Here is a 25410-nt window from a genome sequence, read left to right as displayed (position 1 = left end):
AACAGTAATGGGTTTTTAAAACCATTTTTGTTGATTAGAGACCATTTTTCCCTTACACTAGGTTAATTATGAAATATGGGAAAGGGATCCTGTTCTTCAGGACCCACCCTGGAGAATGAAGCCTAGTCTCATCCTGCAGAATCTGCTCAGACTTCAAGTTCCCTTCTTGTGTGTAGCTGTCACCCTACCTTGGCTCTGTTGGTTAAGGCTAGACTATGACCTGAATCTTTAGAGAATTTTATCGGGGAATGACTCTTCCTGCCTTGAAAATGAAAGCAATTTATTGCTACATCTGCTCCCAAACATCTGGGTCTTAAAACGAATGACATGGAGTCTAAAACTTGTGGAGAATTTACAGGCTATCGCCAAGAACCTTAATAACAAGCTTCAATATCCTGCCAATCCAGCTGAGTATTATAGTGCATGATTTTAATCCAAGAGCCACATACGAGTTTGTGTGATTTCTTTTCAGGCCAATACAGAGAAGCCTACCTTGAATAAGACTGAGCAGGCTGGAAGAAATGCTCTTCTCTCTGACATCAACAAAGGGAAGAAACTAAAGAAGACGGTCACCAATGACAGAAGTGCACCAATATTGGACAGTAAGTGAAAAATCTATTTTCAACAGAGATAAATGGTTTGTGGCCTAACAACCCAACACCTCCCACAAAAAAAAAAAAAAAAAAAAAAATAACAACAGCTGCAAAGCTAACAAAATAAGTGACTGCATCACTCATTGTAGGCCACAGCTTTGGCTTGCATTCCCCTCTAATGCTGCAGGAAGCCAGTATAATAATTCTTTGTCCAAGGCATACACAGCAGCAATTCTCTGAATTATTCACACTTTTTGGAGGTTAACTCATTGCTCCTGGCACCACAGATCTGGAGGCAGCATGAAATATGGAAAGTGGCCTAGCCTTGGAGTCAAAGCATGTGGGTCCAGGTCCTGGTACATCCATCATGTACCATCTCCAAGCCCATGGTCTTCATATGAGAAGATGGTACTTGTCCTAGTGCCTTGCAAGTTTGTTGTGAGCTTAAGACAAGATAGCCTTTGTAAAAGGACTTTGTAATCTGGAAGGTCTAATTCTAGTGTAAGATATGATTCCTGGGAGCTTGGAGAGGAGAAACGAGATCATGACTTTGCTTGTCTATCCATCTGAATCTGAGATACTTTCTGCAACAAGGCAGGGTACATATGAACAGGCGAGTACCCGCAGTTAGAGACTGCTCATTAACATTTACAACTGAATGAAAAATCATCCACCACTAGAACCTACTAATAATTTATAATCAGGTCCTGAGACTGTCCTTTCACATCCCTAGACCTTTCCTCTGCTCATCAGATGTCCCCAAGATTTATCCTAGACCACAGATGCCATTAGTACTCAATAGGAAATAGATCCACCTTCCAAAAAATCACCAAATGGAGCTTTGTAGACAAGTGAAGTTTAGTTTTAGGGTTTTAGTCAAGTAGAGGATTACAAGTTTTGAGGGGAATTACTGGAGAAAGTGCCTAGTGGGTAGAGAAGGAAGAAGGGTCAGTCAGAATTAGATGAGAACATAAGTGTGGGAGAAAAGATGATCAGGATAAGGCTTCTGAATGCTTCTCAAGCAAGGTGACGAAAATCAGAATGTTCCATCCATCAAAAAAGGAACTAGGGGGTTTTGACTCTTGACAGACTGACCTATAGGTCAAAATGCCATCAGAGTCACAAAATTCCCAGTACAATCAATTATATCAGGGAACCTTGGTCCAGCAACCATCTGAGTTGTGGTCCTTGATATGGAGCCAGGGAAGCTACTGAACTCTAGTACAGAGGTCAGCAACTCTCTCCATTATGAGAGGGAGCATAGGACCGTGAAGAGATGGGTGTGAATTCCCCACCAATGTCAAAGGAACTGAACAGCACGGACCTAATCCTGAATCCACTAGTGGAAACTAGAGGGGACTCCTTCAAGGTCCCCTCTCCACTATATGAAAACTGTTAGTTTCTCTACCCTCCAGCTGCTTTGTGATGTTTCAGAGTGCGCTTCACTTGGTGGAAGTGGGATGCAACTGGATGCATGCCTTTGTCATCCCTGCCCCTATCCTGCAACCACAAGCTCTTTGCAAGTGGCAGAGCTCATCCATGGTGTTGTATGTGTCTACATGTGCAACCTCCTTGGGCTCTATATTAAAATATGGACCATGATTATGCATGATAGCTCTTAAATTCATCCCTGTCCTACAGTTTTCACAAAATGACTGGGAACCCGTTAGCTATCCTCAATTTTAGCTTTTGTATTAGTCTTTTTTTTTTTTTTTTTTTTTTTTTTTCGGATACAGGGTCTTGCTAAGTCACCAGGTAAGCCTCCAGCTCCTGCCTCAGCCTCTCAAGTAGCTGAGATGATGAGCATGTGCCACCATGCCTGGCTCCATTTCTGTTACTAAATGAAATATGTGGCACTGAGTACTTCAATAAAAGAAAAGACTCTTAATTAGTTCATAGTTTTGGAAGTTCAAGGGCATGGCGCTGGCATCAGCTTGGCTCTGGTGAGGACCTTGTGACAGATGGCATCACAGTGGTGGGAGCACAGGCAAAGCAGGAAGCCAGAGGGAGGGGAGGGGCCAGTCTTGCTTTCTTTAATAACCACCCTCTCTCAAGAACTTACCGGAGTCCCACTTAAATTACCCGAGCCCTACTTAAATTCCTTCTGAGGGCAGTGCCCCAGTGACCTTATGACTTCCCACTAGGATCCACCTCTTAAAGGTCCCACCACCATTCACCTTGCCACACTGAAGACCAAGCTTTCAACACATGAACCTTTAGGGGATACACATAAGCCATATCCAAACCATAGCGCTTCTCTATTTGAAAGATGGACAAGTGTTCCAGGTTACGAACACTGATGAATGTTACCTCATTGTATAGCAATCTCTGAATTTTCAGTACCACATGAGTGTCCTATGCAGCATTTTCAAATGTATTATTCATTAATAAATAGTGTTTGAATGACAAGGGCAATGTTAATATTATTGGTAACAATTAAAACTGGTTAAATGTTTTTATGTGAAAGCAATTCTGCTTACACTTTGGAAATTGTTATTCTAATATGATTGATCTATTAGGTGAAGTAATCATCAGTTCATTATCAGATTATTTCTTCTATCAGCAGAGCTACCAAAAGCATCTCCAAAGCCCACACCTGGAAAAGATGCAGAGCTAACACCAACGTATGAGAAATCTATTGCAGAAAAAAAGAAGTACCAATGAATAAAATTAGAACTCCAAAAACAGATAAAAGAATAAAAACAGATTTTCTAAAATCAAGGCTAGTATAATGAAGGTACATATACATTTAATATTTTTAAATCTTATATTAATTTTTCTAAGAAAGCATAAATTTACCAAACTTCACTTAGGAAGCCTCACTGAGTAAGGAAAAAGATGAAAACTTATCAATTATTTTCTCTCCAAAAAGTTTTAGAGCCAGTTGATTGTATTTGAAAATTCCTTCAAATTTTTAAGAAACAGCTAATTCAAATGCTGTATAAATCATTCCCAAATAGGAAGAGACGGAAAGCTAGCTGGATAATAGGTAGAATGAAACCATTATCATCCTAATGGTGGTCAAAATCTGGCAAAGGCAGCACGCAGAAAAGAAAGTTGTGCATTAATAATTTGCAGTTGAAGGTGATTTTTACCTCCCAGAGGCATGCAGCAATGTCTGAAGACATTTTTCTAAATCTTCCTTGTTTTTACTTTTTTTGGGTGCTGGGATAAAATCCAAGCTCAGTGCATGCCAGGCAAGTGCCGTCCACTGAGTTGCATGTCAGCCCCTGGAGACATTTTTAGTTGTCACACCTTTGGTGGAGGTGGGGGAAGCCTCCTGTGTAGAGGCCAGAGGTGTGTAGACATTTTATAAAGAAGAAGAAGCCACCCACATCAAAGAATCACCAAAAACAAAACATCAGTACAGTAGTTCCAGAATGAAGCTCCACCATAGACCATTTACAATCATGGGTGGGAGAATACTGAGTAAAACCCAAAACATCTAATTCAATAATGTGTTAGAAAAATAATTCACCAAAACCAAGGTTTTCCCCATTTTTAATGCTTGATTGAACATCTATTTATCCATCATATCAAATAACAAAAACCGTATAATCACCTTAAATCTTGTTTTATTTTGCTCTATTTAGTTATACATGACAGTAGAATGTATTTTGATTCATTGTACACAAATGGAGTACAGCTTTTCATTTCTCTGGTTGTACACAATGTAAGTTACACCATTCATAATCATATATGTACATAGGGTAATGATGTCCATCTCATTCCTCCATCTCTCCCACCCCCCTGTCTTCTCCTCTTCCCTCATTCCCCTCTGCCCAATCCAGATTTCCTCCAATCTTCCTTTACCCCACCCCCCATAATGTATCAGCATCCACTTATCAGAGAAAACATTTGGCCTTTGGTTTTTTGGGATTGGCTTATCTCACTTAGCATATTCTCCAGCTCCATCCATTTACCCGCAAATGCCATAATTTTATTCTTCTTTAAGTCTCTCTCTATATATATAAATACACCACAGTTTCTTTATCCATTCATCTATTGAAGAACAACTAGGTTGGTTCCACAATTTGGCTATTATGAATTGAGCTGTTATAAACATTGATTATGGTTGCGTCACTGTAGAATGCTGATTTTAAGCCCTTTGGGCATAAACCGAGGAGTGGGATAGCTGGGTCAAATGGTGGTTCCTTTCCAAGTTTTCTAAGAAATCTTTGTATTGCCTTCCAGAGTGGTTGCACCAATTTATATTCCCACCAGCAATGTATGAGTGTACCTTTTCCCCCACATCCCCGCCAATACATATTGTTGCTTGTATTTTTAATAATTGCCATTATGACTGGAGTGAGATGAAATCTTAGTTTTCATTTGCATTTCTCTTAATTACTAGCACTGTTGAGCATTTTTTCATATATTTGTTGATCAATTGTTTATCTTCTGTGAAGTGCCTGCTGAGTTCTTTAGCCCACTTATTCCTTGGGTTATTTGTATTTTTGGTAATCACCTTAACTCTTAAATCTGGCTCTATGTGGTAAAATTCTATGCTGCAAGAAAATCTCACAAACCTAAAATAGGAGGATACGTCCTAACTGTAAATTTAGAAAGGATTTAAAAAAACCTATTTCGAACCAATAGTTAATATTTTAACTTTGAATCATTAGAGGCATTCTCATTAAAACAGAATATAGTTGTCTTTAGCAACATTAATATTTACACTGCAATAGAAATATGGACATCAAAATAATTCCCTGCATAAAACAGAAATGATATACAACTCTTTGAAAAGAGGAGGCAAAAACCTTTGTAATTTACAGACCATATATCTACTAGAAAATACACGTCATAAAGTTTTTGTACATAAAGAGTGTAATCTCCCATTTTTCTGATTATACATATTGCAGGATCACATCAGTCATGCAGTCATACATATTACCTGAGGTTTATGTGTGATCTATCAAAATGTATAAATGTATTCTACTGTCATGTACAACTTATTAAAACAAACAAAATTTTAAAATTATTTTTAAAAAGTTTTTGTAAATTTTAATTTGGGCTATATAGCATAGTGCCTTATTAGATATCAAATGAAATTTCCTGATGCCAATAATAACCAACTCCAAAATATAACAGGAAAAAGTCCCTTCCACAATTTCAACAAACAAAAACATGTTCAGAGTAACCCTAACAAAAAGCATATATAACTGGTATCACAAAAACTACAAAACTTTTCCCAAAAACCCAGAAGACATGAATAGGAAAATTTACCACATTTCCACATGTGAAGCCTAAAGGTCATGAACATGTCAGTTCTTCCAGATTAATTTGTAGGTCTCACATGAAACTTACCAAAGGCTCAGAATGGTGTGGGGAGTGGGGCAAGACTTTAAACAATGTTTAACCTCATAAATACAAACAAACCTACTACATAAATTATTAAAAGATTTATTAAAAGGGTATGATCATGGTTCTTACACAGATGTAAAATGAGTGCAGAAAAATTTTGAACTTGCTAATTAATGAGGAAACCAGTATGATGTTATCAGTTTAAAGGAAAACACAAATTACCACACTTATAAAAGCATTTATGTGCTGAAATGGATTATAATTAAGTGCAAAAGAAATCAATAATCAGTTGCCTTCAACTGATCACAACCAATTGGCATTTTTTGACAAATATGATCAATTTGCATTATTAGCAGTTTTCTACAACTTAAAAGAGTTATAAGATAGCTCAAAGGCAATGGGAAATAATCCAGAAGGCTAGACAGGATACCCAGTAATGGTTTTCTTTCTTCTTCTTCTTTTTTTTTTTTTTTTTTGGTTTGGTTTTGTTTGTTTCCTATTTCAAAATATTTTACAATTTTTTTGCACAAATGCAAAATAAAACAAAATTTCACCCTTTTCAAATTGCAAAGAATTTTTAAATTATTAAAGCCTGCTATTGATGGGACATAATTTTGCTATGTTCATATATGATTACATGACCAGTGTAACTCCACATCATGTACAGCCACAAAAATGAAATCCTAATTAGAATAAGTTGTACTTCATGTATGTATGTCAAAATACATTCTACTGTCATGAATATCTATAAAGAACAAATTTTTAAAAGCCTACTGTTGGACTTCGTGATATTAAAAAATTAAAATCAGCCTAAAAGGCCATCAAATAAGTGGGTGGGTAAATAAATTATAATACATTCATGTTCTAAAATGCAGGGCAGTCCTGAGGCTGGAAATGTAGCTTAGTGGTTGAGCACTTGCCTAGTGTGCCCAAGAGCCAATCAACCCTGAGTGCCACGGAAAAAAAAAAAAACCTTGGGCTCTTCCTTTGAAGATCCTTTTATTTACTGACTCCGTCCTACTAGATATTAGCCCATGTGGCCAGGTGGAGGATGTGAAACAAATAATCATCTCTTATACTTGCTTCCTGGGCCTCAGACTGTCCTGCAGTGGAAAGAAACCCCGCTGTCCTGAGAGTAAGGAAAACCCTTAAAATCATGCTCTTGCATGAAAAAATCCCAGTGTCCACCAGAGGACAGCCTGCTCCCTGCTTCGCCATCCTGTGGTTTCCATGGGCTAAGACTGGTAGTGTACTTGGATTGGTATTTTCATATATGTATTTTCTTCCTTTTGCAGAACCAAAAGGTGCTAGTGCTGGTGGAGGTGGTGGCTTTGGTGGAGGAGGAGGCAGTGGTGGCACAGGAGGTGGTGGACCTCCTGGATTGGGAGGACTCTTCCAGGCTGGAATGCCGAAGCTGAGATCCACAGCCAGCAGAGATAATGGTGACAAGTGTTTCCTTCTCTGAGTAACTGAAGTTTGGGTAGTTTGGAGGCTGGTAGACCCACTAAGGCTCTGTGGCCTTTAAGACATTTTACATTGTTTGAAATGTTACCATTGTCTTCCTCCCTTCTTCCTTCCTCCCTCCCTCCCTCCCTTCCTTCCTCCCTCCCTCCTTTCCTTCCTCCCTCCCTCCCTCCTTTCCTTCCTTCCTCCCTCCCTCCCTCCCTCCCTCCCTCCCTTCCTTCCTTCCTTCCCTCCCTCCTTTCCAATGTCCTTGCACAGTGTATTTGCCCAATGTCCTTGAGGGTAGCCTATCCTCTTGTACTTTTCTGAAGAGTGAGCTAGAGTGGGAAGGAAAGGAAGGTGCACATGGAACTTGCCACCCCCAGGAACTCTCCCTCTGGCCTGGCAAATGCAGCTTTCTTTGTGAGGTCACCTGCCCCAGATATCTAGCAGAGCAAATAGTGGTGAGCCATTTTTGAAACATTCTATGGAGCACTTCCTAGGGAATATAGTTACAAATTTCACTACAAAAAGTTCTTTTGCATAACAGACATTAGTATTTCAATGCCAGGTTCTACGTACAGGGCAGATAACTCTTATATACCTGGTCCAGCCCTAGCAGTGGGGGGGGGGGGGGGGGGCGGTCCTAGATGGATGGGAGGCGTCGGCGCGGTGGAGAAACAGCACACAGAGACACCCAGTGTTCTGAGGCTGAATCTTTATTTTTCTGCCAGCCTTTTTATACATTTTTTCTTTAGTAATGATTATATCATTTTGTGGTTAGTTTAAAATAAGAAAAACCTTCAAAAGTACAATCTGTGCTTCTTCTCAAAGTACACATTCCCTCTGTATGGCAGCCCAGACCAAAACAACCTTATTTCCCAGTTAGAGTAAAACAACCTTGTCTCCCAGCTGAACTGAGGGCACCACGATCTGCCAGCCTTTAACCTTCAGAACATGTCACTAGATTTTCTGAGAAACCACCCCCACCATGAACTCCAGTGTTTAACAGTGAAAAGTTTTTACTATTATTAACAAAGGACAAAGAAATCAACCTCTAGTTAATATTTAGTCTATTCTCTTTCATTTAATGGCCAACTACAATCTTATTTTGATTCTCAAAGAATTAGACTAAACATAGGAAAAACACAAATTATATTTATGACTAACCCAAATATTTTTATTATGTAAAGTATCTCTAGAATCAATTATTAAAACTAGGAAAGCAACAAAGGCTAAACACCGCATCCAAGCTCAGAAGAATGCCTCTTTGTCCATCTATATTGAGAAATTACTATACTAAAGTAATCACAGGCTCCTTTTAACTCGAGCATAGCTATAATTGTTTATTTTTATATATTTTATCTATGTATTACTACTAAATTTTTATTGTGTACTATTTTGTGTCCCAATACAGTAAAACCTTCCCAATGTTTTTCCAGTAAGTTTCTAATGATATATTGATTATTAATATTAAAAAACAACTACACATGGAGACATGCCACACCTATGGCCCCCAAGAGGGAGGATGATCTTTCATCAGAACTGTGTCAAGTGTGAGTCCTTTACTCCAACAGAACCGTGTCAAGTATCAGAGTGGTAGGAAATAGATGTGACACTTATCGGAAGTGCTTGAGACCAGAAGTATTTTGGATTTCAGATTTTGGAATATTTTCATATACATAATGAGATATCTTAGGGATGGGACCCAATTCTAAACACAGAATTTATGTGTATTTCATATATAGCTTATACATGTAGCCCAAAGGTGATATCATGTAACATGTTTAATAATTTTGTGCATGAAGCAGAGTTTTGTGGTATGGAATTTTTCCGCTTGTGGCATCATATCAGTGCTCAAAAGTCTCATATTTTAGGGCTGGGAATGTAGCTCAGTGGGCCCAGCATGTGCAAGGCCATGGTTCATTCTCCAGCACCATTAAAAAAGTTTTATATTTAGGAGCATTTCAGATTTAAGATTTTCAGATTAGATATGCCCAATCTGTATTCCCTTCAGGGACTCAGGGAAACCAGTCCTGCAGGATTGTCTTGAACCTGACAGTAGAGAACAGTTGAACTTGGTCATGCCTAAACAGCATGAGGCCCTCTGCTGATTACTACAGAGGTCAAGAAATTTTACTGTAAAACTTTTGTTTTGATAATGTTCATCGTGTTAGAAGAATCTTATTTGTAATTCTCTGAGCTTTTGAAATGTTCTCTGGAAAAGTGTGAAATTCACACATGGATCTGAGGATGAAGTCTGAATCCTCAGTTAACTATTTTAGCACGGGATGGTCCAACCTAGAAAGAGATAATGTGAGAGATTCTATCTTGTATTTAAATTTAAATTTATTTAAAACCCACCAAAGGGATTTGAGGCAGCTGACAAGTACACATATTCTTACAACAGGTGAAGAAATTAAAGCAAAAGAGAAAGAAAGAGCGAGAGAGATGAAGGTAGAATTTAAGTGAGCACACAGAGTGGTGTGCCAGAAGACCCCTATCTGTGTTGGTGGATGGCAACTACAGGTTTCATCTGAACTTGGGAGATATAATTTACCACGAGTTGGTGATAGAATTATACAACCTAGTCAAGCCTCTAGTTCTGAAGTTGAGATTTAAAAATTCTCTCTAGAGTTTATATTTCTCCACTGAATAAATCTATCTAAGTGCTTCCTGCTGTGCCTGGTATAAAATCTGAACTCCTTTTGGTCAACAAGGCTCTTTGTGACCTAACCCTTGCTGGCCACCCAAGCTCCATATTCCCCCATACTCTGTACACCTGGGTACCCAGGCTTCTTTTCTTGAACTTGAAGGGCCTTTGCACCTGCTAGCCTATTACCTTAAGTCCCTCTCTGCCTCATCTACCCATGGCTGGCCACTTCTTGTCAGGTCTCAGTTCACATGTCATATCCTTAAAAGAGCTGTCACTGGCCACCCCATCTGTCCTGGCCTCTCAGGTACTCTTGATTCATCATTCTCTATTGATACTTTTAACTATCTGAAAATATTTTTACTATCTCTCCCATAAGAATATGAACCACAGGAAAGCCAGATCTTTTCTATTTTATTTATTTTTCAGTCTCTAGCATCTACAATAATAACTGGCAAATAGCAGGTAGGCCATCAATATTTGATACATTAATTAGCTCATGATTGAAGTGGTAGGTGTTTTAAGGCTAACCATTTTTAAGAAATGACCTGGGGTTTCAAGAGATTCTGGAGGCAGGCATTGAAATTTTCCATATCTTTGTTTCCCCTTTAGTACTTCCCTAAACTTTGGTTCATTTGTTGAGCTGAAGCAATTAGCAGGCTTGTTCTTTCCTGCCAATATTGAGATGGAAGTTGCCGCAGTAGGAAAGAGTTGTGTCATCATTGGCTTCCTTGCAACCAGTGTCAATTCTTTCACTTTAACTTTGTCTAAATTTTTTTGGTGGGAGGGGCAGTACCAGGTACTGAACTCAGGGGCACTCAACCACTGAGCCACATCCAGCCCTATTTTGTATTTTATTTAAGAGACAGGGTCTCACTGAGTGGCTTAGTGCCTCGCTGTTGCTAAGGTTGGCTTTGAACCTTTGATCCTCCTGCCTCAGCCTCCTGAGCCGCTAGGATTACAGGCATGTACCTCCGTGCATGGCTGTCTGAGTTTCTTTTTCCTTTCTTACTTCTTATGGTAGTCTCTTATGGTAGTCATGACTCTTCCATTAATTATCCCCCATTTGGGGGCAGTTCTTTTCAAAGGGATTATGTAATTTCTATATGACAGTTTATATTGGAATAACTAATTTTTTCACCTAAAAGAATGAACTATTTTTCAAACCTGAGAGAGAGGTCCAAGGGACAAGGATGATGGCCTAGATAAATCATCAAAGGAAATCCCTCCTGTCCAGCCATCTTGTGCTTGTTCTCTCATAATGAAAAGGGCCTTCTCCAGAATTTTTTTTTTTTTTTTTTTTTTTTTTGTACCAGGGATTGAACCCAGGGCACTTAACCACTAAGCCATATTCCCTAGCCCTTCATTCCACTTTTTTTTTTAAACAGGCTCTCACTAAATTGCTCAGGCTGGCTTTGAACTTATTATTCTCCTGCCTCAGCCTCCCAAATCTCTGGGATTACAGATGTGCGCCACCACGCCCGGCGGTCTCCAGAACTCTTTACCAGTTTTATTTTGACTTTTGTCCACATTTAATGCTAAGAGATCTCTCTAAACCCTCTTGAAAGCAAATGGTTTATAAAACCTGGACTTACAAGGTAAACACAGAGCTGTGGTCTATCCCTCTGTCTCCAATAAGGAAGGACCACACAAAAACTCAATTTATATAAATAACAGTTACCTGTATTTATTTTTATTTTGCATTTTTTATTTATCTTTTAATTTTTACAGACTGCATTTTGATTCATTGTACACAAATGGGGTATATCATTTCGTTTCTATGGTTGTACACGATGTAAATTCATACCATTCGTGTAATCATACATGTACATCGGGTAATGATGTCTGTCTCATTCCACCATTTTTCATACCCCGCTCCCTCTCATTTCCTTCTACATAATCTAAAGTTTCCCCATTCTTCTCTTCCTCCCCATCCCCCACCCCCATTATATATCATTCTCCACTTATCAGGGAAAACATTCAGCCTTTGGTTTTTTGGGCTTGTCTTATTTCACTTAGCATGATCTTCTCCAATTCCATCCATTTATTTGCAAATGCCATAATATTATTCTTCTTTATGACTGAATAATATTCCATTGTATATATAAACCACAGTTTCTTAGTACTCTAGGAAAGGACTTCCTAGAGCTGGGACTATACTCTAGCTTTCCAATTTCTTTAGGCTCCTGACTTCCTAACTGGATATGTTTTCCTGTTCTTTAGATTCTGGAGGAAGCCGACCACCAATTTTGCCACCAGGAGGAAGATCCACATCTGCCAAACCCTTTTCACCCCCAACTGGCCCAGGGAGGTTTCCTGTGCCTTCTCCAGGCCACAGAACCGGTCCCCCAGAGCCTCCAAGGAACCGAATGCCTCCCCCAAGACCTGATGTGGGCGCAAAGCCTGATAACCTTCCCCCTCCAGTACCTAATACACCAAGACCCATTCAATCAAGTCTTCATAACCGAGGGTCCCCACCGGTGCCAGGAGCCCCCAGGCAGCCCAGCCCCGGGCCTACTCCTCCCCCTTTCCCTGGAAACAGAGGTGCTGCTTTTGGAGGAGGCTCTATACGCCAGACACCCTCAGGCTCCTCCTCGCCCTTCTCCAGCAGGCCTCCGCTGCCCCCTACCCCAAGCAGGGCCTTGGATGACAAACCCCCTCCCCCACCCCCTCCAATGGGCAACAGGCCCTCCCTCCATAGGGAAGCTGTTCCACCTCCTCCCCCTCAAAACAACAAGCCTCCGGTGCCTTCTACCCCACGGCCATCCTCCTCCTCACAGGCCCCACCTCCTCCACCGCCACCCAGCAGGCCTGGCCCACCTCCCCTGCCTCCAGGTTCCAGTGGCAATGATGAAATCCCAAGGCTCCCACAGCGGAATGTGTCCCTCACTTCATCGGCACCTCCCTTACCTTCGCCAGGACGTTCGGGCCCTCTTCCTCCTCCACCCAATGAGAGGCCACCTCCTCCAGTGAGGGACCCACCAGGCAGATCAGGTATGGCAAGACATGGGTGAATTGTCTCCCTAAAACCTACCGAAGTGTCACCAAAGATGTGTTACGTGAATACAGTCAAAAGCATAAGTAAACCCTCAGACTGCTCCAGTGCTTTTAAATGACATTGACATGTATGACATCATCATGACCTCATATAACCCTCTGAGGAAAGGGAATAATATTTCAGTTCATGTTTTAAAGGTGAGGAGATAGACAACTTCTTGTTGTGACCAACAAGAAAATGGAGCTGGAGCTTTCTTCTTCCATCTGTGTGGACTCACATTCCCTCCCCTGCTTCCCTAAAGGGAAGCTCAGCCATCTTGGTAGGGAATAAATCTCATCTCCTACAGGAGGGTCTGTGATTCCAAGGAGAATGGCAGTTATGGCAGAGCTAATAAAGGTCTGTGCTTCTCTCTTTAACAGGTTTTGAGGTCACTTCCTTTCTCCTTACAGACACATGTTGAAAAGTCCATTTTTTTTTCCCCTTTGTTAAATCTCTGATACATGAATCCCTTGGAGAATCAAAGGTATAGACCTTCTCTTCATAAAAATTCCCATAGTCATAAACTCTATATTTCCCCAAGCTGGCCTTGAACTTGCAATCCTCCTTCGTCAGCCTGTCAAGTAGCAGAGATTATAGACATGCACCATGGCACCCAGCCAGGAACCATTTTTAAATTTAACCTCATCATATATACCTCGTCATGTCTGGATATGGGGAATTTTTTTCTTTAGGAAAAGTTAACTGACCTTTGACCCTGTGACCTCAGGAACTTAATACACTGGGATCACATGGGGAGCTTTAAAAAACAAAGAAACTTGGGTCCCTGCCTGGGGATTTCTGGAATGCACAACTGGGCATCAAGTTGGGGGATTATGTTTTGTTTTGTTTTTGGTTTTTGGTATTCAGGATTGAATCTAGGGGCTCTTAACCACTGAGCCACATCCCTGGCCCTTTTTATTTTTTGTTTTGAGACAGGGTCTCACTAAGTTGCTTAAGGTCTTGCTAAATTCCTGAAGCTGGCCTCGAACTTGTAATCCTCCTGTCTCAACCTCCCAAATCGTTGGGATTACGGATGTACACCACTGTGCCTGGCTGGGCCTCAAGATACTTAAAAGTTCCCCAGAGATTGTAATGCGCAGCAGAATTTGAGAATCACTCCTTTAAAACACTACATCATGGAGAGTGCACTACAAATAACTGAAAAATTGCTAGTCCATTAAATCCAATCCCTAGACATAATGGCATCTTGTTGAGGTTTCATCTATGAACAAATGAAATCAAGTAGTTAGATGCAAAAATTGTGACATTTTTCTTCTCATCCAACTTCTGTGGATTTTCTTGCAAAGTGGTTTCGAACCTTTTTGCTTGGATCTACCAAATGATGAATGAACAGATTAAATCTTGTTCAAAATACGATAAGCAGTAACATATAACATGTATTGTTTATTTTAATTACATAAGTTATACCTATTAAGTTCAGAAATAGAGGAAAGTATACAGAAAATAAAAATCTATAATCCTACCACCATCCAGAAATAATCATTGATAACATTTTATACATATATTTTCAATCTTTTTAATGCATATACAAGCATATTTTTGCAACACTGGTATCATACTATATATATTAGGTGGTATTTTGCCTTTCAACAATATCCCTAACATTTTCTGATATAATTAACTAATTTTCTACACCCTAACTTTTAATGGCTACATAAAGATTCTACAAACGTACCTTAATTTACTTAACCAGTCCCCTCCCTTGGTCATGTGGGCCATATCTGGTTTTTGCTGTTGCAGATAATGCAATGATGGATCCTAGTAGCAAAATACTTGTGCACATCTCTGAATCAATGCTTATGCATCAAAAACCATGAATTTCATAGGTACTGCCATATTGTCTTCCAGAAAATTCTACCAGTTTACATACCATGAGGAACATATGAGAAGTCATCAAGAGCCATCCGTATTTTGAAATATGGTTTGGCTTCACTGACTTTACAATTTGACAGATTTGAAGTTAAATCCTGGTTCTTCCACACATTAGCTTCCTGACTTGAGCCTTTTAACCTTCTAAAACCTCTCAGGCCCTGTCTGCTGGCCCTATACGTCTCAGGTTGTTGTAAGAATTAAATGATTATATATAAGAGGTTATCTTATTTTCTGGCAAATAGTCATGTTAATTGGTAATTTACTTAAGAAACAAAAACAAGATGAAGTTGACCAAGTTACATAGTGCCTGTCTCCATAATAACGGAAGTCTAGTTTGTATTTAGTGGCAGGTAGAGAGTGGTATCACCAGTGAAGTTAAACCCACAGCACGTGAGACACTTTCCCCCCAGTAAATCAACTTCTGCTGCGAGAACTTCAACCCTGACAAGCAGATGGGGCAATAAATGCCACAAGGCGAGACAGGGAAGACTCCTTGAGAGAACAGCTAGCACTAGGCAGTGCCTCCCACTCCTATCAACTGAGCTGAGACTTTATGTCAGGATATCTGTTCAAGTCAAGGTGTCTAAGTCAGATTCTGAATCTATAGGAATGAAATAGCTGTATTTGTAGTGCCATAAGACTGTATTTACATAAAACGTCAGCATCTTATAAGTGGAACACACTACTGAAAATCAGGAATAATTACTAAGGCCACTTTGAGTTACATGGGAAAATGCACGAGTTTTATATTTTTAAAAATTTGCTCACTATCCAAATAGCTGCTGTATTTGGAATAAGGGAAAAAACAAGATGGGTTTCTTACCAAAAAGAAGAATTTGATTTTTTTTCTGCGAACTTTAATTTTCTGGTTAATACCATATCATTAAATATTTTAAAAACAGTTTCAAATACTGTTTAGATAGTACTTTTAACTTTTAACTTGATTTTTGACTAATTACTCCTGGCAAAGTGCTGTGAGAAGAGTGGCCACCTGGCAATCTGTGTAGACAGGGAATCAAGCTCCACAGGACAGCAGCTGGCTTAGGGGGAGGGACCCACACTGGCACCTATAGTCGGGGATGTTGGTTAGCAGTTTGTCAGTCCCCGTGCTCTTCTGCCTGCTCAAAGAGGAAGAACCGAGAAGGAACACTGACTTGTCTCAGGATGACTGGTTTCCAGATGCCTCTTCTTCCTGGAAATGGATCGTATGCACCATAGGAACATGCTTGTGTGGTTAGCAGTGACACGCGACCTTAAAGAAATCAATTCTTCTAAAGACCTAAAATAACTTCATAACTATCTTGCTCTTTTTTAATTCCTTCATAATGTCAAAGTGATTAACTCTATAGCTCTTTAAAAGGATTATAGAACTTTTTTTTTTTAATTATCACCTGTTTTCAGTTTTGCTGTATCATCTCCAACTCTAACTCTAACTCAAAGCCAGCCATTCAGCTCTCAGTATTAGCTCGTTCTACGTTGCACTTGTGCAAACGTGCATTTGTGTGTTTATATATGTCACTCATTTCTCACGTTCTGGAAAGTCTTGACCATTTCTCCATGTTCCCTAGTCAGAGGGCATGTATCCAGTAGGCAGTCATTAGTTGCATGCTGATGGTGAACATAATAGCGATATGGGATATAAAGCAGTATTACACTAAATGTCATCTTCCTTTTTGCCCCAGGCCCCCTCCCACCACCACCTCCAGTAAGCAGAAATGGCAGCACGTCTAGGGCCCTGCCTGCCACCCCCCAGTTGCCGTCCAGGAGTGGAGTTGATAGTCCCAGGGGCGGGCCCAGGCCACCTCTTCCTCCCGACAGGCCTGGTGCCGGTGCACCTCCCCCACCACCACCATCAGCATCAATTAGAAATGGTTTCCAAGACTCCTCCTGTGAAGGTATGTGGCGTTTGCTTGTTTGAGTTAAGGTTTCTTCAACCATTGTCATTATCACACCACAAAGGATGTGATGTAACTAACCATTTTAGGGCCCACTACGACTTCACCTTTAAAATAATAATCCTCCTCTTCTATTTCCCAGAAAGGCAAATCATTTTTCTGTAACATATTCCTTGCTTGAGTTTCATTTCGATTAGCTTTCTTTTTTTTTTTAAATACTGCATAGTTTATTCTGTGATTATCTTTTTTTTTTTTTTTTTTGATTCATTGTACACAAATGGAGTACAACTGTCGTTTCTCTGGTTGTACACAAAGTAGAGTCATACCATTCGTGTAATCATACGTGTTTATAGGGTAATAATGATTGTCTCATTCTATTATCTTTCCTTCCCCCTGTCCCCAATTAACTTTCCAGAGATTCCAGAATTTTGAAAAGAATCATTTTTGTGGCTTACCTATTTGTTATCTGTATTTCTAAATAGTTGGCTGTAGGTAAGCGGTCCAGTGGCCTGCAGTTAGTAAGCTGCTTCAGTCTATCATGTTGTCAGAGTGATCCCAGTTATTCCTGGTCCCACTGTGGGAAGAAAGGTGTCCTATCCCTTAGCCCCCAGCTCCTGAGAGGGACTGGCTGGATCCTAATCACTCTGGATTTTGTTTGTTTGTTTGTTTGGTTGGTTGGTTGGTTGGTTGGTTTTTGGTACTAGGGATTGAGCTCAGGAGTACTCTACCACTGAGCTACATCCCCAGCCCTTTCTATTTTTTATTTTGAAACAGGGTCTCACTCAGTTGCTAAGGCTGGCCTCACACTTACAGTCCTGTGTCAGCCTCCTGAGTTGCTGAGATTACAAGTGTGCACCACATCATCACCCTAGTTAAATTCTCTTTGTGGTTCCATCTCCAGCACTGGGAACAAAAAAAACATTAATTTGCAGACCAATATATTTTATCAGTGTGCTAATCAGTGACATTTGTAGCACTGTTGGCTTTTCTTTAAATTTCTAGACATAAAACTAGAACTGATGTCTTTAGTCCTCTCTATATTTCATTCTGTGCCTTTTATTACATAAGTCTGTAGCAGATGTCTGTTGCTGAAGATACTGTTTGTTTCTCCCCCAGATGAGTGGGAAAGCCGATTCTACTTCCATCCGATTTCTGATTTGCCACCTCCAGAGCCATATGTACCAACGACCAAAACTTATCCCAGTAAATTGGCAAGAAACGAAAGCCGGAGTGAGTATTTCTGCCAGGGCTTTTGGCAAATTCATAGTTGAATAGCCTGGGTTATGCATGGGATTATGTAGGAAGTCTAGGCCTCTGACCTGGAGAACCTGATTTGGAATTCTCTAAATCCTGGTAAATACCCCCTTGTACTCGCAGTGAGGGGACCCTGTAGATTCTCAGAAAGGGGATGAGGAACAGTTGTTATTATGTGTCATGACAAGCTCAAAGACCTTTGGTTTGCCAGGATTGAATTCTACTCTTTCGCCTCTTTGACCATTCTTTTCCTATCTTGATCTTCCTGAGACAAAGTGAAAAGAGAGCCATTTCTATTCCTACAAGTTTTGAGACTGGGAAATGTCTTACTAATTATAGCAAAAACTCACTGTCAACTCCCTTGATATTTTAAATGTATTATAACCATAGCTTTATGGAGTATCTAAAAATCTTAAATATGTCCATAATCTCTCCACAAAACAGACATTTTCATTTTACTAGGTTCTCTTCCCATTCTTCTCCATATAGCTCTGATTTTCTATATAGTTATACTGACATTGTACAGTTTTTTGGTAATAGGATTTCTGTAAGGTTGCTCAGTAAACACTTCCCCATTTTATCACATGGCTTTTATTCCATAGACGTCCAGATTAGCCTACAATCATTTATCATTATTGGACATTTAGATCGTTTCTGGTTGTTTGCTACTAGATATCATAAAGAAGTAGATCACTTTCCCCTGTCCAAGAAATGTGAAGAAAGGGAAATGGACACATTAGAATTTCACAACAATAAATATTGTGACAGGACTAAGAAAGAATTAGCATGGGAGCTGGGGATGTCGTTCAGTGGCAGTGCCTGTCGTGTGCATGGCCCTGGGTTCAATCCCCAGTATGGGAAGAAGAAGAACGGGGGTGGGGAGAAGAAGGAAGGAAGGAAGGAAGGAAGGAAGGAAGGAAGGAAGGAAGGAAGGAAGGAAGGAAGGAAGGAAGGAAGGAGGGAGGGAGGGAGGGAGGGAGGGAGGGAGGGAGGGAGGGAGGGAGGGAGGAAGGAAGGATTAGCATGAGTATACAGATATCACCAATGAAGTTTAGACTTATAGCAGCCTTTACCTCAGAACCAAATTGAGCAAGTCAAATAACGGTCTCCACATCCTCAGCTTTGTCCTTACTCCCTGGCAAAGCACCTTACACACACTCAGCCACTGATTTTTGGGGGGAAAGGATACCAGGAATTGAACTCAGGGGCACTCAACCACTGAGCCACATCTGTAGCCCTATTTTTTTATTTTATTTGGTTACAGGGTCTCACTGAGTTGCTTAGTACCTCACTTTTGCTGAGACTGGTTTTGAACTGGAGATCCTCCTGCCTCAGCCTCCCAAGCCACTGGAATTACAGGCATGCACCACCACTCCCAGCCCACTGATTATTTCTCAGCACACAGTTCTTAATCTTTGGTTGATGGTTCCCTGCCTTAGAGCAGTTGATAACAGCTGAAGTGAAGAACAGTTAGAAGCAAAATCACTGAGTCGGGGAGAACTGATGAGTGGCAGTCTCAGTTCAGAGGAGGAGCTAGAAACTCAGAGTTTCTACTGAGTACATTTCTACTGGGTTAAATTAAATGAGCTAAATTGAGCTTTGTGCCTCTGTTGAAAAATTCAAAGTGTTAGAAAATATTTGGGGCAAATTTCCATGAAAAAAATGTCAGAAATAAAGAGAACATTGCTGCTTGAAACAAAAACTAATTCCTTGAAAAATTTATTGAGATGGGATACCACATTCCTAGACAATGCCTAATAAAAAGTTATAATTTTAATGAAATTAGTATATACAAGTTGGTAGTTAAATATTTTGATGGAAATTAAGCCTTCTCGTGGATCAGTTACCTTTCTAGTGTTTATGTGTATATGTGTTCATTTAAAGAGGGGCCTCTGTTTGCTAAGAGTATGGCCTTTCTTCCTCTTGCATGCTAATAAATAAATTCACTTTAAGGAATTGTTTATGTAGACTCTAAATACTTTTTCTGGCTTGTTACAAGCATTCTTAATCTAATTTAAATATAATTTGTATTTTAAAATCAATGATAGAACCCATAGCTAAATTTTAGAGCTAAACACTTTCCCTCCCTCTTCTTTCTTCAAAACCCAAGTGAGCAACTTGAGGACTAGAACAATGCCCTGTTCGCTACTGATTATTCTTTGAGTGCCACAGAACCTGAAATATAGTAGACATTTTAAAATATTTTTAAATTGGTGAATATCCACTGCCCACTGAAGTATTTTCTTTTCTTTAGGTAGATTTGTTCTAAGTATTTTTAGCATTAGTTATACTTAATATTCTATAATAATAACAGATCATCTAGCAAAAATAAATAGGTTATTATCAAGTACCATGTTTTCTTCTGCTTCTGTGGCTGCCCCAGCCTCCAAATCCAGAGGCTGGTAAGGCACCAAGTCGACCCTGAGCAGCACAGAATACACTTTGAGCAGTGTTGAACAAGGCCGGTCCTCATTTTGCTAACCATTTGTGGTGTGTCAGCTGATGGTCAAGGGTCCATGGCAGGTGGCTGCTTTCCATCCAAATAAACCTTTGCTCAGACAGTTGCTCAAGAAAAGATTTGGATAGGATGGTGAAAGGAAGAGACAAAGGAGTAAACAGCTGATATTTTCCTCTAATTCCTCTCCTTGCTCAGATATTAGGTTCTGTCTCAGAGGTCCCTAAGTGTTTCAGAAATCCCTAAGTCTGTAGGGATCTGTTATTATTATAGAATATTAAGATGCCTACTGAGGAACCCAGCAGAGCCAGCCCACTGAGTCTCAGAGCAGGGGTGAACAGAACTACCTAACCAACATGTTCCTCCAGCAGACCTGCCCACAGCATCTGAGCACCTGACTTCATACCTCACTCCTGCTAGATCCTCAAAATAGGTGTGCGGGATAAATGACTTTTTCCAGTGTGATTGGTTTTAAAAGCAGTTTACAGTGCACTGGTAGCCCACAGATATGCATGGCTTTTACAAAGAACACATCAACCAGAGTGAAAAGGCAATTCAGAGAATGGAAGAAAATATTTAGAAATCATTTATCTATTAAGGGACTAATATTGTGATTATATAAAGAATTTCTACAATTCAACAATTTAAAAAATCAAAGTAGATTGAATACTTGAACAGGCTTTTCTTTGAAGAAGATATAGAAATGGTTAGTAAGCACATGAGAAGATGCTCAACATCGATAGTCATTAGGGAAAAGCAAATCAAACTACAATGTGCAGTGGCATACACCTGTGATCCCAGGGGCTCAAGAGGCTGAGGCAGGAGAAGCACGAATTTAAGGGCAACCTGGAGAACTTGGAAGATATCCTGTCTCAAAATTAAAAATGGAAAGGTTTCAGGGTGTAGTTCAGTGGTACAGCACCCCTGGGCTTAATCTCCAGTGCACAAAAAATATATATATTTATAGTGAGATATGATTTCATACCCTTAACCATACCCAACAAAAGGAGATCAGTGAACTACAGTATAGTTCTATATAATAGAATGCAGGGTGTCATTAACAATCACATTTGCAAACAGTATTGACTCTGGAAGGTGTTCGAACTTTTGAGAGAAAAGGGGAACTGAATCTAAATGGAAAATACACACATAATTGTACTGGTTATCCCTGGGTAGTACAGGATGGGTGAGTACTTTGTTTTGGTTTTGTTCATTCATATTTTCTAAATCAATAATCAATGCAAACTTTGTGCTAAGAAGAAAAGCATTTGTTTTTACTTAACTCTGTGCGGGGACCCAGTAGCCAGTGGGGTCACCTTAGTGTTTATTCCCATCATTCCACACTTTTCCTTTCTCATCTGCACATGCCAATTAATTTACAGCCTTGGTCATAAGGGATGAGGTAGTGGGCACCATCCCAGAATTTCCACACTTAAGAACATAAGCTTTCTAACCAAAATTATATATTTTGTCTTTTTTTTTTTTTTCATGAAGGTGGATCCAACCGAAGAGAAAGGGGTGCCCCACCCCTTCCTCCCATCCCAAGGTGATCTTTGCCTGCTCTTCTCTACCCAAGCTCCAGAGCTGCTTCTGATGTTGCTGTGGGAGAATTGCACACCCTCCTCTCCACTTCCCTGTCTCCTTCACTTATGGCAGACAGGAAGAAGGAAGGGTGAGGTGGGAATGTGTGTGTACACGTGTGTGGGGCGGGGGATCCAGTATAAAGAAGCACCTAGCTTCTGTTGTGTATATTCTCAAAGCTATTGCTTGCTTCAGCTACAGCTTCCAGTGTTGGCTGCGGGGATCCATAGGCTTTTGTGGAAAGTGGGCAGAGATGAATTGTATCCCAGCTTTCAACCAAACAAACTCACTGCTTATTTGCTACAGGCTATAATTATTAAAGTCCCTGAGAGCTGTTTTCGTCCAGGCCTTTTTCGCACACTTGGCCTCCTGTCTGTTTCCATGAACCACAGACTGCCTAAGCAAGTTGCTGAGCGTGGCTCACGTGAAGCTTTTGTGGTTACAGGATGTCCAATCCTTGGCAGACCAAGGTAGGCCCTAGGACAGAGCTGTCCAATGGAAACATAATGTGGGCCCCATATATAATTTTAAAATTTCTAGCTGCCACATTTTTTAAAGGAAAAATAAAACAGGTGAAATGATAGTATATTTTATTTAACCTTAGACACCCAAACTATCATTTCAACCTATAAAAAAATTGAGACATTTTGCATTCTTTTTTGGTACTAAATCTTCAAACCACAGCATGTATCCTACATTCAGAGCACATCTCCATTGGAACTAGTCACATTTCAAGTGCTCAGGAACTACATGTGCTGGTGACTACCCTGGTGTTCAGCAGAGTTCTGGAAGAGGGACACTAGTACCAAAACCTCTTGTTTTAAAAGCCAGATTGAGCTTTGGCAATTCAAGAGGCACCAAAAAATAAAATTAGGATCCAACATCGTGTTTGGCAGACAGCTTGATGTTTGATTTTTGTCATTTATTTTTCCCCTTCCTTACTCTCTATGTACAAGTATTGCTTCACAGTACCAAGGTCCGAAATCAATCTAATAATGGTTTACAGTCATGTGGAATCAAGCCATTGGAAAGAAACTAAAAACCTGTCAGGCCTTCCTGGCTCAGAACCAGCTGGCTTCAGCTGTGTTCAATTGTCAGTTGGATGCCTGCCTTGCAGATTTGAAGTGGCCTTTGTTTCTCTCCCACTGAGCAAACTCCTCAGGGCCAGGAGAGGCTAGGAAGGATAGGTTGTAGGGGAAGAAAGTCAGGGAAAGGTCTCAAGTCAGAATCATGGAAGAAGGGAAAAGATTGGAGTTGAAGGGCAGAAGTCTACAAATCTAACTCTGATGCTGATGGGGTTGAGTGAATTAGGGAGCTTGTTAGTGGAAATTGGGAGGGAATTTGTTTTGAATCTATCCAGAAGAATTATTTTTCTTAGATCTATGCAAATAAAGCTCCACTAAAGGACCATGAGGAAGAGCCAGACTTGCCCTTTTTTAAATATGATTTTGTTTACAAAATTTTACTGGGACTCTTAAATCTAGCCATAGAGTTGGAAAAAATATTTCCATGTTGATGTTTTATATGGTTATGTTTTAAATTACCATTTCTTGTTTTTTAAAAGCACATGACCACATATGTATATACATATCTACCTAAACTTTGTATCATGGTTTCAGTGTATTATTCGTGTATTATTGGGAGATGCTAACAAGAAATCAATCCAAAGAAAAATTTGAAAGATGCATTCCTATTTATAGAATAATTAAGTGTTTCATTTATATAAAAGCAGAACTTAGAGTTCTAATAAATGGAATGTCTAATAAATTATGAAGTTACTGATTTGAATATATTGTATTTTTATAACTTTCCTTGCCAAAGTCCCCAGCTTAGTACATCAGAGAACTTGTTCTCTTCCCTCTCCTCTGCCATTCATCTGTCATCTTCCACATAGTCTCTTGAGGCTCTTTATCCAAAGAGAATCAAGAAATATAAAGGTGATTTAAAATCGCTAACATTTTGTAATTTAGCAGTTATTTTGGATTTTTGATCTATTGGCAATAGTGAAAAATATCCCATAATATAGCCCAGTGACCCACTGCACAAAAAAAATGGAGTTTGGGCTTCCAAATGTAGAGGAAATTCTGACCCTAGAAAAGTAGGTCCAAGTTTTGTAAGAGATAGCAGGAACTGAACAATCCCTCATGTATCTCAACTTTGCAAGTACCTTTCTACAGTTTGAAACAGGGTCACAGCTCAAAGTTGCCATTCATCGAGAATAGAGATGTTTTAGACTGTATTTTTAAGGCAATATTTCATTAATACACCTACACACTTACTTTGAAAGTTAGCAACCTAATTGTATCCAAAACTTTGAATAAGTTCTATGCTAAAATCTTTAAACTCTGGCAAATCACAAAAACGAGTATTTTCTTCCCTAATGTAATTAGAGCTTACATGTGTTTTTTCCATAAAATTTCCAGATAAATGTATTCAAGATGCAATACAGTATTTTAACATTCACGTATCATTTTATACTGAAATGTATTACAGTATTAAAATTCAGTGTTTGGTATTTATTTTACTATGCATTTTATTTAGTAAGAGCTGAGAAAAAATGTTTAATCCAATGGTGCCTTACTTTGTGATTTAAAAGAAATCAATTTTTTATGTCTAAGTAGCAGATTATTTGCATATTTGTAAAAACTCTTAGGCCTTTATATTTTAACTTGTAATACCCATTTTGTTATTTTAGTAGCAGAAATGGGATGATTGTTCAAATGCCCAAAAAGTTTTGGTATGAAGTTAGTTTTTCCCTGCTTATAGTTAGGGACTGCAGAGGAAGAAAATATTTTTTTCATACCATTGCACTGTGTAATAGACACATTTTGGTATCTATGTCATCAGGAAAGTTTAAATGGTAGGGTAGAAACTACCCTAGACATCTGCGTCTTTGTAAGTTAGCCAGACAATAAATAAAACCAGAATGATACATTGTCGACTGGTGGTTTTTCTTTAAGTATCGTCTATGTAAATATTCAAAAAAAAGCAAATGCCTGTTTTTTGTTTTATACTGTGGTAAACAAAGACAAACTCAAAAAGGAGAAGAAAAAGGTTCACACAAGTAGTTAAAACACTCAATGCAGTCATTGCATCTCCTTGCTTTTTCCTTCTTGTTTGTTTTTCCAGAGAACCTGCATCTTAGTCAGTCTGTAAAATGAATAGTGGAAGCAAAGAAGAAATTACAAAGGCTAGCATGGACACTGACTAGTCTAGGAGAAGCCTCTGGGAATTTAGGAAGCCTAATGATTTTTTAAATTATCTGCTGCGTGTGTGTATACTGTTTACACATATCTCAA

The 25410-nt window shown here is 39.5% G+C and overlaps 1 protein-coding gene across 9 annotated transcripts in view; it reads left to right on the top strand.

Moving 5' to 3' along the window:
* Positions 1–25043, top strand: part of WIPF1 (WAS/WASL interacting protein family member 1) — a 120073-nt gene extending 95030 nt beyond the window's left edge. For all 9 annotated transcript variants that reach the window (XM_079135032.1, XM_079135037.1, XM_079135033.1 and 6 more), the window contains 6 exons: positions 473–602; positions 7196–7342; positions 12220–12990; positions 16609–16821; positions 17938–18051; positions 22025–25043. In XM_079135032.1, coding sequence (XP_078991158.1) covers positions 473–602; positions 7196–7342; positions 12220–12990; positions 16609–16821; positions 17938–18051; positions 22025–22080 — 1431 coding nt within the window. In that variant the 3' untranslated portion in view covers positions 22081–25043. The remainder of the gene's footprint in view (positions 1–472; positions 603–7195; positions 7343–12219; positions 12991–16608; positions 16822–17937; positions 18052–22024) is intronic.
* The last annotated feature ends 367 nt before the right edge of the window (positions 25044–25410 follow it).

This window comes from Sciurus vulgaris (assembly GCF_902686455.1).
Source record: "Sciurus vulgaris genome assembly, chromosome: 3".
Classification (NCBI taxonomy): domain Eukaryota; kingdom Metazoa; phylum Chordata; class Mammalia; order Rodentia; family Sciuridae; genus Sciurus; species Sciurus vulgaris.
This window is presented reverse-complemented; position numbering and strand designations above follow the sequence as displayed.